Source organism: Passer domesticus, chromosome 5 (genome assembly GCF_036417665.1).
Source record: "Passer domesticus isolate bPasDom1 chromosome 5, bPasDom1.hap1, whole genome shotgun sequence".
Taxonomy (NCBI): Eukaryota; Metazoa; Chordata; class Aves; order Passeriformes; family Passeridae; genus Passer; species Passer domesticus.
In genome coordinates, this window is record NC_087478.1 from 44,784,499 (window position 1) to 44,803,826 (window position 19,328).

Below are 19,328 nucleotides of genomic sequence, written 5' to 3' on the forward strand. Positions count from 1 at the left end.
CGCTCCTGAACTTGCAAGGAGTATAAAAGCACAACTTGCTTTAACTTCAGCTCCTCTTAGATACTAATTTTTCACTGAGGTGGTAGGGTTAAGAGTTTTGCTTTGTGTACAAACCTTAGCTTTTAGAGCAATAAAAACTTTTTATTTTAATGGAAATAAAAAACCCAAACAACTTATTTTGATCCTTATTTTCCTTTAAATTAAATATAAGCTGCTTTCTTTTGTTTTTATACCCTACTTCAGCTGTGCTACACGGTAGCTTCATATAGAATTCTTTCTAGAACAAATTTTCCCTAAGAAGACCAAAAGCCTCTTTAAAACTCTAAAAACAAAAAGGCCAAATTTGACCAGAATATAAATATGAACACTCACCTTTTTAAGCAGAAGACTCTTCAAGTAACTAGACCAGAGAAATAAAACTTATACAGAAACCAGCCCCCTCCATAGCCAAAAACCCTGCAGAAGGGTGCTTATACCTCCTTGACATCTTCCTGAAGGGCAACAATTTTCAGAAAAACATCTGCCCTCCCTAAGACTCTTACAGAACCTGTCTGAGGATTCTGCAGCTCTATTGAGTCCTGGCCCAGCCAGGAAAGCTCAAAACAGCTCACTTGTCCCCATGGGAAGGAACCCACCTGAGGCTTCGTGACCCAATTCCCTTCTCTTTAAAGCAGCTGCAGTAGCAGGAATCTGACTGGCAACTACCATGGTCAGTGTGCTAAGGTGACAGACAAGCTGAGATGAAGGCTGGTTCACTTCAGTCTCCTGAATTTCAGAGGACAGTTTCTAAATTATTCAAGTTAAAGTGAATCCCAGAGAAAGCCGGAATCAATAGATATTTTTGTGCATGTGTTCAGGGAAGATAACAGAAACAGGCACTGAAGTACTCCTATGATTGTGAGATGGGTAAGGGTGCAGCTAAACTTTCAGTCTCAACAATGAATGCAGTCAGTGCTCTACAGCCTTTGCACAAGTGCCTACAGAAGAAGCTTAAAAGTCCCCAGAAAAACAAAACAAAATGTCCCCCATAAACAAAACAAATAATAAAAACAAAACCAAAACAATGAAAGGGAATTGAGATCTCAATTACTTTAATGCCATGCAGCTGTAGTTAAATCCTTGACTGAAAACCTATTCCATTCTTCCAGTGGGGCTGGCCTCCTGCACTCAAGGGAATGGAAGATCTACTTGTCCACAGAGAGCAAGACAGAAAGAGAGAGTGAGAATACATAAAAAAAAAAAAAGCTAGTGCTAATGTCAAAGCTATTTAAGCAGAATGGAATAGAAAGGATTTCTGGTTCTGCAGCTGTTTATATATTTTCCATTTATGAATAATTTGGTAACAGGTACAAACAATGTTAGGTTCCTAAGCAGCTTCAGCAGAATAGAGGAAACAGTTTTCCACTGCATCTCTCTCCATACTGTCTATGCAGCAGCATTTACTGGGGCTCATGCCATTTTTCATCTGTTTATCTTCTTTGTTTCATAATAACGAGAATTCTGCTTCCAGAAATAGTAAAAGAGCAAGATTCTAATAGAGAGCACAGTGGGCTGTGGAGAAAGAGTTGAAAGACAGTGCATCTCGCACCTGCGTCACGTTCACATGTGCTGAAACCGAAACACAGCTGGTTGGTTTAATTTTAGGCCTACTAGCCTTGGCAACATCCCTTTTATCTCCAGTGCCTAATTATAAAAGCCCTAAGTGCCAGTACTGTTAACTGCTTCAGCACTGAGTGCTGTTTTACTGCACCCATGAAATGCATCCAGTACTTGCCCTTTCTTGGCACAGTATCCTAATTCTCTCCTCTTCCAGTACACAGTACTCATACAGCTATTTACTCCTTACTACGTTAAAAAACCCTAATAAGTATTTTTAAGTGAGCTCAATGCTAATCAGACCTGATAAAGACACAGAAAATGATGCGAAAAACACAGAAGTAAAACCTGAACTGTCATTTCTATTAATTCCAACTATAATTAACAAGCAGTAAAAAAAAAAAAAAAAAACAACAACATTTGGGTGTTCTATAGCTTACTCAGCCTTTTTTCGTGCTGCTCTTTGAAGTGATATTTTAATTTATTTTCCTTCTATCAGATAACGTGCCAACATCTCAAAAAAGATGGCAGACTTTGCAAACACACAAAAAAAACTTCTGCAGAAACTTCCGTTGCTTTTTTCCAAGGATAGTGAGAAAATATGTAAAATAAGGATCACAAGAATGCTAGGATCACTTCTAAAACCTCATGGGCAAAAGGCCTCCTTTCTTTGAACCTACAATCTGTAAAAAGTAGTTGTCTAAATATTCTTTAAAAGATGGAAAACAATTTTTATCCACAATTCTTAAATTCTGGGAGGGCATTTATTCACAAGTGGCTACCAGCCCTACTGGGTTTAGTATCAGCTCATGGGATTTAGTGTCCCATTAACTGCTTCTAAACACAGAAATTACTTTTATCTCCTTCAAAGAAATTTCTTATAAAAATCCCCAAAGCCAACTAATTTTCTTTCTTAACATTTCTTCCAACTCTGTTATCCCTCTGCATAACAGGCCCACCAGTAATACCAGTCACATTATTTCCTTGTCCATTTCTGCCAGCCGGTTCATATGCATCTTTCAGCCTCTGTTTTATAATTTGAAAGCTAATGTTTTGTGGCAGGGACAAATACTATGCTATGCTAATACTAGAAACTGTAAAGTGATACTTAGAACAATGCAAGGGGGAACCAGAAAAAAATTAATGAGAATGCTTCGTGATAGCATCTTAGTCTATCCTGGCAACAAGGTGAAAGAACAAATCAATGCCACCACATCTGCATAAAGCACAAAATTAGCAATGAGCTTAAAAAATCTGACCAGTAATTGTCTGACATCTTTAATTTAATTTCTATTTCCTATAAGTCTACATGAAAGAGCCATGTAAGTTGCTCTAGACAACCATCTGAAGACAGCAGCCTTAACAGGAATGTATTTGGAAGCCACTAAATCTCTCTTAGTAATTGCCCTTTCTTAGCATGGAATTCATTATGCACTGAAGTCAAACTCAATTATAGTACATTCATGATTCCAAAAATTCTAGTGCTTCACTGATTTTTCAGCTACAATAGGATAAATACCCACACTTTAGTGAAGAGTATAGTCAGCTGTCTTTTTAGAGGAGGGCAGGTCAACTGCATCATTAGTAGTGCTAGTACTGAATCCTGATTTTTTCAACTTCAGCTAATACTTTGATGGATAAAGATTCAGTGAACATTTTGCTGATGAGAAAGAATCTATGTAAGTTCCCCAAGTGAGTTCTGAAGGAGCTCCTCAGGTTGTCTTAAGAGTCAGAATGGCATCTTTGTAACCGTTTTTCACTCTTGCACATCACTTCTGATTAAAGGCAGAGAGCAAAAATAAACAGCTGCTCATTACAAGACAATTTCATCACACTAATAAGAGCTGAAACTACTAAGCAGTCATTTTTATACTTCAAGGCACATTTTTGAAAAAGACTGCATGTTAAAGCAAGAAAAAGGATTGAAATTAATATATTTCTTTTTCTGAGTGTGTGTAGTAAAGACTGAGGGCAGCTACTGATCAATCAACATGAGAAACCCATGAGAGGGGGTGTGGTGCTTTATTACTCATAGAGCAAGGGTACTTTGAAAAAAAAGTTCATCAGTGGGGTTAGAGACTGCAAGGTTATCACAATAAGGATAAAATGGAGCAAAAAAGAGGTAGTAAAATTAAAATTAGCTTAGTTGGGGATGGGATTTTATGATGAATCTTAGATTAATACCTGAAGGATGATTGATTTGGATGTCTAAGAAAGTGGAAGCTCTGAATGACCCTTTTCCTGCCACTGAAGAAGTTCCAGTATGACATTAATCCCCTTTTCCTCTACATGGTAGTATGTTCATGCAGCTCTGTGAGGACTTAAAGGTTGAAGCTTGAGTCTGACTCAAATCAGAAACTGCCTTCTGCTGACAGGGGAAGCCCTGTGTTCCCCACACGTCTCTTCCTCCCCACTTTTCAATGCACATTACTGTCACTTACCTGGGACAGAGGTAACTCTGAGACCTGAATTACACAGGAGGCAAGGTAATTAAAACTACAGAAAGTATAGTTCTATATTTTTAATATTATTTTTCATTATTTTATATATATAATAAATATATATTTTGTATTCTACCAGTTTGTGAGCTGAATCAAGTAACTTTGAAGTCTCATGTAAATGGGGAATATGTAAGGGAACTGTGTAGGTGGAAGTAGGGGAGGAGAATGGGGGAAGTGAGGGGAAAAGCAAAGGAAAATAGGAAGGGAGAGAGGGAGACCTGAAGGCAATCTGTTAACTGGTTCAGCTCTAACATGAATCTGCTCCTTACAGGAACACCTCTCCTACAGCCTGCAAAATTTTCATTATACTTATAGGAGCTTTGTATCTTCAGTCCATCATCTTACTGGAAAACTTTATGGAAGCTGGTCAACTAGTTTGGAAGTAATTCAGAAAAGAAATGACACAGTATGGCCACATGACCTCATTTTCTCTAAGAAATGTTCTTATAAAATACAGTTATGAGGGACCCTGTCATGAGTAGAACCAACAGAGAACTGATTAAAATGGCTTATTTAATGGGGGGAATAATCAATACAGATGAAGATGCAGCACTGATACCTGCAGGGACCTCCTCTGTCAAATGCACTTAATGCAAGGCTAAACTGAAAATGCAGGAAACAAATTCCATAAAAGAGAAGAAATTATGTTTAATGCTGAGTTATGTTGTAGTCTGTGTTTCATCACTTTACTGCCATCTTCTAGAGTAAAACATTGAAGTAAACAATGAACTTCCATCAACCTTGCACCACAAAAGTAAGATGGGGAACGAGAACAAATACATGTATGAGAAACATATTATTTCTCCTATAATAACAAGAAATACTGCTTGGTTCATTTTTTTTTTTTCATTTAAGGAAAATGAAAAAACAATGTAATGGTTTGAAAAATTGTCATCACCTTTCAGTAATTTAGTTGCTACAAATCAAGTATTTCAATTGTAGGTTATCATTACAATTTAATGGAACTGCTATTGAAATATTAAAATATGTTATGGTGTAATGAAGAATGTTAAAAGACTAAGCATAAGTGACACACCATGTCAGTGGCCTGCAAAAAGGAAAGGGTTTACTCTGAAATTCAGATATTAGACAACTTATTTTTGTTCAACTAGTCTTTTTAAATCAAAAGACTGCTCCTTTGTGTAAAGAAACATTTAAAGATTAGAAATTACTATATACAATAATATTTCTCTATTATCTCTAACAATTATGTAATTGAATATGGCTTACCTTGAAGTAGAGCTGCAATTTGGAGAGACTGCTGAGATGGATGCTCTTTAAGTATATCCAAAACTGTTCTACCCAAACTGTCCTTTATGTTGGTATCAATTCCTGAAAAATAAATGGATCCATGGTGGAATATTTAACCCTAAATACTTTGGATTATAAATGTGTTATATCAGACTGAATTGCCTGACAAATTGAAAGCAAGTGGTTTCACAACTTCATTACACCTGAAGTACAGGATGCATCTCTGTTTAAAGCTTGAGTAGCCTAAAATTCACATGTTGACATGGATGGTTTTTATGTTCCCATATATCATGGGGATATAAAGTAACTAACTTTGGGATTATTTTAACAGATTGTTCCTAAGAAACAGCTCTCCTGAAAAGGATATTTTGTAAAATCAATAAATTCTCTGAATGCTTTTCCCACATTTATTTCCAAACTCTAATTCACCAGGAACTTTCTAGTCCATAATACCAGTATGTGTTTTGGGAGCAAGACTGAAGAAGTTTTCATCTATATGTTAATAAAGTTGTACATCATGGAAACATTTTCAAAATTCATGCCATGAATAGACTGAAATATCCATGTGTAGTATACAGGCACTATGCACAGCCACAGGATCTCCTCACAATACCATCCATACTGCTAACAAAGAAATGGTTGGGCTTAAACTGTGAATTAAGTTAGAGGCTTGCCCTGGATCAGAATCTCTTGTACAGGGTACTGCAAGACTCTACCTTTGCCTTGTAGGAGCTTCTTTGGAAATTTTGCCTTATGGTAAAATGCTCAAGTTGTTTTTCAGTTTAGATGTGCTTTCATAAAAAGTAGAGATATGAAATGTCCTAGCAAAAAAAAGTGAAATTATTCTCAGGACACCAGAGAAAAACAGAGGAAGCAGGATTTAAAAGGACATTCTGAAAGCACCCAGAAAAGGCTCCAATTTCCTAACTCAATGGATATTTTCCTACTTTGTTTTGTGAGAAACACAACATTGTCTCACTGAAAACAAACCTAAAATATTACTGGGCTATTTAGCGGTGGCAGTTGACTTTCAGAGGCCAGACACAGCAACTCACATCTTTCCTTTGTAGTAGCTACTTATAACATCTTCTGACTCTTTTTGAAGCAGAACTAGAAAGAGGGGATTGTTAAGTACAAAAGGCAGAAAAGTGCAGAATATTTGGAGTTGAAGGAGTTCACAGTGAAGATTCTACTCCACTGTCTTGACAATTGTATGCTGAAAGAGGCTGTATTAATCTGAAAAAGGTGGGCTTTTTCTGCGGTCTAAAGGGCTTCCTATGTTTTGTGATGTTCTCCAGTCCTTCCTTTTTTTAGGAAATAAAAAGGCCCTGCCTTTTCAAGAGCAGGTAATGATCCCTTTCAGCCTCCTTGTTTTTCATCCAAACAGAGAAGCAACTCAGAAGGACCATTTTTTTTTCTGAAAACGGGTCTGAGATCAGGGATATACTGGTTGAGAGTCAGATGAAGAGCTGTGATTAGGATATATCTTCTTTTGAAATATATAAGTTACACCACAAGATCTGATAATAAAGACCAATGAGATCCCTCAGTGTCATGGAAGTTCACAGATCTGCAAGAAATTATTTCTGAGGATTTTCATTTTCATTGGTCTTACCACTTACCTGAGGAGACAGTTGTCTAGATGAGTCATTTACCTAAAACAATTCTGAAACTTGTTATGCAGTAGATGGGTTGTTTGGACTTTATATCTCTGTTCTTCTTTTCTTTCAGGACAAATGCAATTCATAGAGACACAGTGCCTTCCCCTTTCTTTGCAGGCACTCAGTTTACCCAGGAAATGAAGAAGCAAGCAGAATGGTGTGTATGCTAGGAATAGCTAACTGAAGGAAATAAATGTGAACATGAATCTTCTGGTCTCTACATCAAAGAATATTCTTGGCTGCCTTTCAGAGCAAATAACAAAATTTTATGTAGCCATTTTGTTCTCATGATACATTTATTCTCAGAATATAGTGACATACACTGAGTCATATATAGAATTTCTGAGTCTGAACATCACCTTTGTTCTGTGTATAGCAATTTCTTGTTCTAAAAGAACACTGTTTTAATGAGAAGTACATGTGATTAGATATGCAAAGGCTAATAAAGAAAAAAGTAATTTGTATAACCAAAACTTAGGACGCTTACACCAAATTAGGAAAATTAAGGGTATTTGTTCAGTGTTTCCTGTAAATCAGATTTACCTGTTTCAAGCAAAATGCGTACTACCTCCACCTTTCCAAATAGGGCTGCTTCATGTAGGGCACTCCCTTTTTCTGTCTAGAAAAAGAAATATTGCGACATTTAAAATACCAAGTAGTCTTCTGTAAAGAATACACTTGAAAAATAAATTTTTTTTCCCTTCTATTTTACCTATACATAAAAAAAACCACAGAATAGGCGAGAATAAATACTAGAATACAAGACTTTTTTATTATTATTGTTCAAGACAAAACCAAAAATGCTATCAGTTCTACTGTAAAATTAATAACTATATAAGAAAATACAGTAGGAATGGAATCCAGCTCCCTGCAAGCCTGCATTTGTGTAAAACTTCTATTATAGGCAGCGCAAATCTAGTCGTCACCATCAGTGGAACACAGCTCTTCAGCACAGTCAGACAGTTTATATGTGGACATCTACAATTAGATGGTTTAATGTGAAACTGGATCACACCCTAGAAGGTCAATTCAGTTATATGTGAGAGATGCCCTAGGATATCCTGGTGTCCAGCTGCTGGCCCAGTTGATGTTCACATTCGATCTGCCTCACATCTGCCCCATACAGATGTCTTGGATACCCTAAGGCACCCCCGACAGCTTTAGATGCCTATGCTCATGTCATTTGAATTCTAACTTAGATGTCTGTGGACTTGATTTTGCAGATTGTCTTGACACAAAATTCTTTGTGAGCAGACTTTTGCTCAAATAAAATTTATAGTACTGAAAAACACACTATCTTAACAAGCTAATTTCTTAGTATTTTATACTGCTGTTACTAAAAGATCTGAACAGAATAACTTTCCATTCAATAGCATTAGCTAGAGCACTACTAGATCTCACTGAGTATCTGACTTACCTCCTTTTCTTTGATGTTAAATTAGATTTTGAAATTAATTTGTGACAAACGTTAAAGGTTTTGCTGTTTGAATTTGTTTTTTCTATACTTTATCCAAGTCATACTTACTATGGTAGAAAGACCTTAAAAATACACACATACAAAGTCCAACTCTGAAATAAAATAGTAATTCATTATTAATCAGTTATGTCGGAATGCATCAGAGTTACAGCAATGCAATGACAGATTATTCATAAGGAATCAGAGATCCTGAGATAGGATGTGAGCACACTGTAAACTGCTGCTTAGTACATGGAGGTAAAAAGTAGAGCATGCCCAATGACATCTACATCCTGCACACCACTTAAACTAACAGCATAACAGAGAGGAGAAGGAAGTCAGTAAGAGAATATACATACAAAACACAAATCTCAAAATAACTTCTAATATTTCCATTTTCAGAAGCAATCCAGTTGAACACTCCCAGGTTTATCTGGAACAAGACTAAATATGGCAGATTTACTTAGAGATGACTTCAGAATCCTTTACTCAAACAATATCTTCAAGATATTTCCAGTTAGTGCAATTGACTTCAAAATGGGATGACTCTGCAATGACAGTGCAACCACAGAGGTACACAGAGATTAATGTGCAGCTCAGAAATTTCTGGGAATGAGAAAAGTTCTCAGAAAAGTCACTGACAGTTATAGTTCTGATTACTGAAAGAGGTTTGACATCAGCAATCTTGAAAAAAGCCTATTATCCTCTTGGTGTCACATCGCATTTCCTTTGGATTGGTCACCTCCTGGCATGACTGTTGGGTGGACCTGGTACTATTAAGATAGAGTTCTCTGTCATCGAGGAGGAGTGTTAACAGCAGGTCAAGGGAGGTGGCTCCCCTTCTGCTCACTACTGCTGGGTCCACACCCAAAATGCTCTGTTCAGTTCTGGGCTCCCCGGCAAAAGATGGAGATGGAACTACTAGAGAGAGACATTAAAATTGTTAGGAGACTGGAGCATCTCTTCTATGAGAAAAGGCAGAGAGAGCTGGGACAGTTTAGCCTAGACAAATGAAGGCTCACAGTGGATCTCATCAATGTGTAGAAAAATCTGAAGGGAGGGTATAAAGAAGTCTAAGCCAGGCTTGGTCATGTCCAGTGACAGAAAAGATAATGGGGAAAAACTGAAATACAGTAGGTTCTGTTTAAACACATGAATTTTTTTTTAGTTTTTTTTCCAGGCAGCTGAGCCCTGGTACTTGTACAGGTTGTCCAGGAAAGTTGTAGGGTCTCAGTCCTTGAAGAAATTCAAAAGTTGTTTGGACATGATCCTGGGCAACTTATTCAACTTATTCTATGGGATTCTCTTTGAAAAGGGGGAGTTGGACCTGATGAATTCCAGAGCTCCCCTTCAACCTCAACCATGCTCTGATTCTGCCAAGGATAATAATAAGTGATGCATATATCAATAATTAAATCCACAGAGGTTCAATTGTTAGAGGAAGCCAGAGCACTAAATTTTATTTCTATGAGATTGAAGCACAAAGATTAAAGCCAGTTGCACCTTGACTAAAATTGTAGATATGATTCTGTACTAATAAGGATCCTTGTTTAATGGAAACAATGGACTACATTAGTGACAACAACTTTCTATTGCTGTACCATGATCGGAGACTTAGAAATACCAATGTTCCAGCATACTGAACCAATAGCTTTGAGGATGAGGAATAGGATTTATCCTCTGATTACCCAGTTAAAGGGTGAAAAAGATCCTGATATGATAATTGGCAGGGGCAGCAGTCTTTCTGTTCATCCAAATTCCCCACTGGAGGAAAGATAAGCAGCATTTTCCTTGATGAAAGCACACATCTTGTAAGAAATTGAATTAAAACTAACAGGAGAAGAGGAATTTCCTGTAGATGTGTAAGGCAAACAAATCTATCTGGGGGCAACTTAAGAACCAGAAGATAGTTCTGCTATGCATAAAGGGAGTACAGAAACTTAACCCACCTTTAATTCATAGACTCAGGAGAGGAATCCAAATTTAAATTCCATTTTTCCCGTATATACTTTCTTGCTTCTTAGTCTATTCTACCATGATATTTCCTGTCATATCAGAACATGATCCTAAAATGCTTTGTAGACATTCCACACTGCCCTGCATTCTAGGGCAATCTGTGCTTTATAACTCTGAGCTATCAGACAATAGTAATGAATGTCACATTCCAGAAATGAGATTAATATTATGAACAATTTGTTCAGAAGAGGAATTTAAAAGGCACACCATATAAACAGTGCGAGGATCTGTACACTAAAAAGGTGTTTTTCTGAACAAGAGGGGAAATATTAACATGAAACTGAACTAAAACCAATCTTAGAATTAGGAGATTGAAAGCACACTTGTAAAATACAGACGTGTAATCCTGCATAAGATGTCATGGAGATGAATGCTGACACAAATCTTAAAAGCCTTAGGCAGGATTTCATAGTAATAGTGAATAACTAACAAATGAATCGGATCCCTCGATCCAAAAACTATCCAGAAGGCAGAAATGCCCTTGTTATCAGACAGTTCAGTTACAAAACTCCGCTTTAACTTAGAGGGAATGCTGAACCTCAGGATGAACAGAGCCAAGAGAAATTCACACTGGCTAAGTAGATGTATCTCTCTTTTTAAATGGACATGTGGCTTACTACTTCAAGGTAGAGGTAAGTTCAGAATGTTTTATTCTTGTGCATTATAGCATTTACACAAATCACAAGGATTAAAAAAAAATATTATTTAAGATGTCCTAGAACTTTTAGGTTGCTCTTTTTCACTTATAACAGTGTGCTTGTGCACTAATATATTCTTCTTGTCTATACTACAGCAAGTGAGCTTAAGATTTATAGACAATTTTCACTGCTTTACTTCCTGAAACTTTCATTGCCTTGGATCATATTTTCCTGGCAAAGTAAACACTACCATTATATTTGCAAAGTCTTTCCCAGTGATACTTAATACAGAAACTGCTGGCAATTTTTCCTGAACAAAGTGAGCTAAAGTCTGCTTGAGTTTGTACCAATGGATAATATATTGGTTCTCTGGCATAAGTTTCTGTATATGAAATACAGAGAACAAGAGCACACATTGTGCTAAACATATAATAAAACAGTCCCTGCCACTGCTTATTACTAAATACAGGTACAATGTCACAGCTGGACACATAAACCAAGCTAGGACAGGAGAACATTGTCAACAGGGACACCAGAATACCCAGGTCAACTTGGCATACAATTTGCAGGCTCACAGAGAAGCATCAAGGGTTTTAATAATTACAGACTTTCTTTCAATCGTGTAAATATGCAAGACCTCGTAATTAGGTCACTTGTCTAGTCCTTATTCATAGGCAGTTTGCTATAGTTCTGACATGGATTTCAGACAGAATCTGAAGGACAGAATGTAGCTTTGCAAATTGATTCATGGAATACCCTCCATATAGAGTGAGAGCAAAAAGGAAGGGGCACAGCTTTTGGCAGAACTATCAGTGATAAGCAGATAATTGCCATCATTATTGGAACAGTCAGAGAAGGCAAATAGGGATAGATGAAAGTTGGATAAACAGAAGAGGCCAAGTTTTTAGGGTATTTGTACTTATTAAACTACTGTTTACATGAAACATACTGAACTGTACAGTGTCTTAATTTACTTTAGGCCCAAAGTCTATCACTCAACCAAAACATGTGTATTTTTCATATGTTTCAATTTACATGAAAATTCCAAAGCAAAAAGAGATGAAGCAGAATTGTATGGCCCACTCCTAAATAATTCCAGATTGAAAGATAGCAGATAGACCTGGGAAATTAATAAAATGTGTGATTAATTAAATCAAAAATTAAATGCTCTCTTTAATTAGTCCAAAATTTGCTGTGATTAAAAGTGCTCAGGGAGTAAAAAAGAGAAAGATAAGATGGCTAAAGTAAACCTCCCATTTAAATAAATTCATCTTTACAACTACAGAGTGATACAAGACAGGCTACTCCTATTATCAGCTCTAAACATACTGAGGTCTTTACTGGTGATAAACTGAATTTATTTAACATGTTTAAATGTCTGCAAAGTTGATTACCACATAAGATTTTACTTTGCAAATTGTTATTTCCCAAACAGTGATGCAGATCAATTTAATTAATAACAAAGTAGTTGAGTTTAGTTTTAAGTGACAGGCTGATATTTTGTGTTCTCCTCAGTTTAATAAGCTGCCAGTAATCATCAACAGAATTTTTTGAGGCTATAGAGGTAATAAATTAACAGTAGGTACAGAGCCAAATTACCAATATGTTAAGATGCTGAATGAAAAGGAACATATTGATAGAGAATATGTATACCAGCAAGAAAAATAAATAAATGATATTTCCTTATGGCAAGTGGGACAAAACTCTAAGAAACAAGATAACCTAGTGAAAAAAAACCTCTGCTTTTGTATAACTAAAAAAAAAATCTAATATAAATCACTTAAAAGCAATTAGAATAAAAAAATAAAACCAAGTAAGCACTATCATTTTAGTGTAGATGTCAAAGAGATCACCATTACTAAAAGAATCTTTCATTTCTTAAAATATTGCAGTCACTGTATTTTGTAAAGACTAGTGAAAAATTTTTAGTATAACTACAGATAAAAATGGCTTAGGAGAATTCACAGTAGTGCTAAAATTATCTAGATTACATAACAGGGAGAGCACATTTCATAAAAGCATTGTGTAATATTTTGCCCTCACGTAACCATCAGCTTGTAAGTTGCCATGACAGAGACTATTTTCCTTCAATTATTCTATTTCTTAAACATCAATTCAGACACCAGTTTCTTTCTGAATTTTTCCTCCTTTTGTTACAGATAAAAGAGAAATTATACATTCAAAAATATGCATTTGAAAGTTCTGTGTTGCTGTAGCATTAAATTTTTCTAAATTACTGAAGATGTAGTAATAGTAAAGGAAAGATTAAAAAATGAGCTGCTTATATTAACCTTTGCAAGTATCTCTTTTTCTAGTAAAGAAAATCAAATTAAATTGAAAGCTTGATGGGCAGCAAATTCACAAGCAGACAAATCACACAAAAGTGTTTCACTTTAAAATAGTTTGAAGCAAATATCAACACTAACTCAAAATATGCAAGAAGTAACCAAAGTAGTAAAACAATTTTACCACATTTTTTTATGGAAGGCACTTGAGAATATCCACTTCTAATCTTAAAATACACTAATATTTTCTGATTTTCTTTGTTGTTTTTTTTTTTTTTTTTAATCTATCTTTTCTTCCCCACTTCCCATTCTTCTCAAAAGTTGAAAAACACGATCTTGATGGAAGAACCCAGAAATAAAAGTGTTGGAATCCAGGTCCAATTTTTCTATATGAAAGTGAATTTTGTGTATAAAGGAGTTTAATTATATGCACCTAAAGCTTAAAACGGATATAAATTTTAATCAAAGTTTAGACAAAGTTTGCAAGATTTGTTCACAAATGCACAGAATCTTCTGAGTTGGAAGTGACCTAGAAGGATCATCAATCCAACTCTTAAGTGAATGGCCCAGGGCCCATACAGGGATTGAAACCACAACTTTGATGTTTTTACCAGCAGGCTGTAACCAACTGCTAGGTTGTGGAGAATGTCTGAATGTGACTCTAAAATAGATGTAATTAAGTTTGGTTTCTTGCTTGCTTTATCTGAAAATAGATATAAACCTGAAACAGGCTTAATTCAAAGCATATTTTATACAGTGAGAAAGAGACAGCAAGGAAGTTACTCCATTTATGAAGATTAAATCAACTCTACAACAAACACAGGGCCATCAACCAAGAGAAATCATAAGATTGAGGCAACATTTCAGAACACATAACAGAATCCAGTCCTCTGTAGTTAAAAGGCCTGGACACCTTCCAGTACAAAGAACTGAACATAAAACTCACTGCTGCTATACCTTGTGTCTCTTCCCATCTATGTCTATTTTATTTAAAGTTACCCCTTTAACGTCATTATAACTTACTGTGCACAAAGCTAGATGCACCACAGAGCTGAGAGGTCGGAGTCAGCAGCTGCAAGACTGTCTTGCTATAGAATTTTCTCTTAGATTTATACAAGTGTTTAGAAATGCAGAAAATCAAAATTGTTATTACCTAGTAACTTGAGTTTAGAATGGAATAATTAGAGGAAAATGAGCCCTCAGTGAAACCCTGTTTTAGATTGCCGTGACCACAAAGGGCCACAGCTTTAGAAAATCAGCTTACAACCTTTGCAGCCACTTTGAAGCAGTTGTAGAAAATATATTTATATACACCTACATGAATGCTTGATATGATTTCTGTATCTACATGTTTCATGACAGTATTAAAACATGCACTCAGCTTTGAAGATATATATCTTTCTGGAGTTATCCATTTTAACACATTGAGTTGTAATAAATAAAGCCGTATTATCTATCACCTTGCAGCATTTCTAACAAAATAAATCCAAGTGTATTTTAAAGAAAAAAATGTAAGAAGTAATTTCATTTAAATCATAGTCTAATGGAGGGGAAAGGAAGGAAAGGAAGGGAGGAAGGAAGGGAGGGAAGAAGGGGAGGGAGGAAGGGAGGAATTACACACTAACTTGGCAGCTGACATCCATTCCAGCTTCCAGAAGCACCTGCACGACAGCTTTGTGGCCATTACGAGCAGCAAGATGCAAAGGAGTGTGTTTTCTTGTGTTACAGTTCATCAGATTTGGATAGGCTTTGATGATCATTTTCACAACGCGCAGACGTCCATAAAGTGCTGCCAGATCCAGAGGTGTTTCCAGTTTGTTGTTTCTTATTGTGGGGTCTGTCAGCTCTTCTAGCAGAACAGCAACAACTTCTGAATGACCATACTGAGCTGCACAATGCAATGCTGTTTCATTTTCATTGTTCTGTTAAAAAATCCAAAAGCATCAGAAATTCATATTTAATCCACAACAGAAATGCTCAGCTTCTATAAATTGCTTCCGTGAGATCACTACAGAGGCAGAGTTTATAATATAATGTATGATAATATATGTTAAATGCTTCAAAATTACTCTGCTGAAATTTTAATAATAACACATTAATACTTCAGCTTGCCACTCTCAAGCAGATGAGCTCCCTATGTGTCTACATTGCTTCCAATCCATTTTAACAACATACCCCTCAAAACCTTGCAGCTCCTGATATGCCAAAATCTGTAACCTTCTTTGATTCAACTGTTCCTGAAATTATGATTGAGTCCTTCTCTTAAAAATACTGACAGTGAAGTCTCTTTTCTTGATTTTGCCAGTTTTGTACCATAGCAGTTTGTTATTAGAGAAATGAAATTACAGAGTTAAACTGTGCAAATGTATCAGGTACAAGATTAGTTTAATGTATCACTATAAAAAGCTACTATCCAGACAACAATTAAAACTTGGAAGACAAAATAGCAAAGACAACAATATACAATGACTTAGCAAATCACTTAAGCAGTTGGTCTTCTCAGGACTCCAGAGAGAGGTTTCTATGTGTTTTAAGGCATATAAATATGTGCATGCTGTGGACTGAACAGGTTTTTGCTTTATAAAAGCAATGCCCTCCAAGTATTTCCCAAAACGTTACTCAATAAACTTAATAACAAATATTGAGAATAAGCATTATATTTTTACATTGTTTCCTTCCAATGTATACTTGCAACACCAAAGAGACAAATAACTTCAGGCAAAGACAACGGAAATAGTTTATCAAGCTCTCTGAATTCTATATGTCACCTACATTGTTAATATATCATATGCAGACTTTCCAGCACTTTAAAATAGACCAGACATGTACAAGTATATACACTGACTGCCTCTTCTGATAAATTATTTATAAAATGTTGTGACAGTTTAGGAATGTTGTAAAAGTTCAAAATAATAAGCTAATGTGCTATATAAAAAAAATTAAGATTAATGTAAACTCAGAAAAGATACTAAAGAAAGGTAGAGATATAATTCTAAAGGAAGAAAAAGTGTGAAATCGGAATCCATAGTTCTATTTTTCAAGGAGACAGCTGAAGAAAGTTCAGGGGACAGAGAACTGAAAATAGAAAAAACAATTGCCTTTTAAAAGACAGAAGATTCAGAGAAATGAGGCTTTGGACTCTTACTCAAAAGCTAGCTAGGATAAGAATATCCATGTTGCACAGTAAAAACTAGAAAGGAGGAAAAGGCAAGATTTTTCTTTTGGTAATGATGTTTCTATTTCCGTAACCAAGAACTCAACTCTTGGGTTTGTGGTTTTAACAACACTGCTGTCATTTTCATCTCTTGCAATCTAAGATTACTCAGATGAACTTGGGAAACAGAAGAGACAGATCAATACATTTAGGTAAATCAATGTTGCAGTCAAACTCATGGGTGTCTGCAACACCACACAAGATCTGAGAGACTGGAGTGTGTTTCCTGCTAAACTGCAACACAGAGGCTGGAGAAGATCCAGGTGGAGAAGCTTCCACTGGCAGACATGGCTTGATGTCTAGTAAATATTTAAATCATTTTGCATTATTCAGACCACCATGTGGGCTTTCTTTATTACACAGACCAGAAATTCAGATTAAAATATATATATACTGTCACAATACTACACTGATGCAATGTTCTATCAACTACCTGAAACATTATTAGTGACTTCTAATATATCTTTAAATAGGACTGAGCAAAGCAATTTTCTTATGTGCAACTGTACACCCATAAATCACAAACACATATTATTAAAATTAATTTTTAAATTTTTAATATTTCCTGGACAGCTAGATGAACAGGCAATTGTAGCCTGATTTTGTGTACAATTAAGCATGAATATCAGATAATTGCACACCAAGTGGACAATCATGGTAATTTTGGTCTACTGTTACTGTATTTATATGTCCAATGGACATAGTTACACAAAGATGTTATATGTGTAACTATATTGGCATTCTGGGAGGTAAATAACAAAATACATGTCTACAATTAAATATCTGTCCAACATCTGCTCATGTCTGAGTGTTTTTTCAAGAACTTGTGGAAGAACTAATTGTACTACTTCAAATCTTGTGCCAATGATGCTAATATTCATAGTAATATGATGCTAACATTCATAATAATGATGCCTAAAAGTACTATAAATTTTTAAAGAATAAAAAAAAATTAAATTTGCTGTGGCCCTTTGCTCAAAATAGATGGATACAGACACATGGAGATCAAAGCATACAAGTTGCTGCTGCTGAGCAGCAAACTGGAATCTGCCCCCTCTGAATAAAGAATATCCAGGTGAATTTTCACCCAAAGGCATACTGAAAAGGTACATTTTAAAACAGCCTAATGCACAACAGCAAAGTAACAAAATGTTATAATTTTCAGATGTATATTGTTGAACAATTTTCTATGATTTTTATTTGTCAAATAAAAGCTAAATTTCAGTTCAAGACCAATTGAACTGATACAAAATTATAAAGAGTTACATTTCACTGAAATAAAGCAGAAGAATGCAACCTGGGCGAACATCATAATTAAATTACCTACATATATGCCCTCAGAACAAGCATCGTACATATTGTTATCACAGCTGAGAAGTATTACCTAATTAAAACTTGATAGTAAAATATGCTTCCTTATTCAAAATGTAAATTAATAATTTCAATTCAGGTACAGAAGAGAAAACATATTTTTAACCTTCAAAGAGTAAATTAAAACTTGTTTAACTGCCCTCTAAATTTATCTACTTTGACAATTTAGTACTACTTATATAAAATAAATCAGCTTAGAATGGAGAGGAAAGGAGAGGAGCCTATTGATTTTAAGGTAGTTTGTCTTCATATCTCTAAAGTCACATACTGTTTTGAAGCAGTATTTTAAAAATGTGAAAAAATTCAAGAAATTGCCAATAATTTAGTGCTGTTGCCTGTATTTTCAGTTCCAAGCATAAACAGTTTTTTCTGGTGTACAGAAAGTTTGTGTTAACAGTCATTGCAATGTGCAGGTGATCTGCTAAAATAATATCAGCATGCAAATTACCATTCTGTAATTAGAGTTTCAAATTTGATATCCAAGGGCTAAATAATACAACTAGTGCTGAAGAAAGAGCCTAGAATACTTGTAAAAACTTCAGATACTTCATGATGTGCTAGCAACTACAAGATTGATTCTACACCTTGAATGGTTCTAGAAAAAGAAAGATCAAGAAATAACCAAGGTAAAAGGTAAAAAGAAGGTAGGTAAAAAGGTAAAAAGAACCAAGGTAAGGTAAAAAGAGTAGACCAATATTATACAAACACACTATTTTAAAAACAGTATCTAATATTCATTAATAATATTTTCACCAAGTAGTTACTCTTATGGTCCAAAGGACCTTGTTCAGAAATAAGGAAAGAATTCCATGATTCAGCTTTTAACCTTTTTCAATTTTTTCATTATTTGTTACAAGTGTTATTTCACAGGCATGGTCCTGACCTTTTGTAGCCTTTCTCTGAATCTCATCTCTTCCACAGCCAGCCAGAACTCAGGCTGGTGAGGCTGCCAACTGAACTGTGCCTTCACAGCCCTGCATCTCATCAGTATTTGCAGGCTGTGCTACATCATTTAGCTGCTAAGGAGGTGTGCCACTGCAAAATGTACAATATATCTTGAGGTCTATTCATTAGAGGGCAGATTAGCAAATACATTACAGAGACAGTTATTGTAGCTTGGCAGTCCGATAGTGAAGAAGTACAGGAAATATCAAGAGAATGAATGGCTATCATGAATATTATAAAGGCCCTTGTGAAGCCACTATTAAACTGTGGGTAAATTCAGGACATTTATTGTATAGCTGTGAAGTCCTTTTTTCTTTGCCAAGTGAGTTTTAAATCTCCTAAAGTCCATGCAAGTACTGTACAAGCAATAATAACTCAAGTACTGATTTAACAG

At 35.5% G+C, this 19,328-nt stretch overlaps 1 protein-coding gene across 8 annotated transcripts in view; it reads right to left on the minus strand.

Moving 5' to 3' along the window:
• The window catches only part of ANKS1B (ankyrin repeat and sterile alpha motif domain containing 1B), a 407,204-nt gene that overhangs the window by 334,471 nt on the left and 53,405 nt on the right, over positions 1-19,328 (minus strand). For all 8 annotated transcript variants that reach the window (XM_064419825.1, XM_064419814.1, XM_064419816.1 and 5 more), the window contains exons 4-6: positions 15,030-15,326; positions 7,553-7,628; positions 5,328-5,429 (exon numbers count right to left, since the gene is read on the minus strand). In XM_064419825.1, coding sequence (XP_064275895.1) covers positions 5,328-5,429; positions 7,553-7,628; positions 15,030-15,326 — 475 coding nt within the window. The remainder of the gene's footprint in view (positions 1-5,327; positions 5,430-7,552; positions 7,629-15,029; positions 15,327-19,328) is intronic.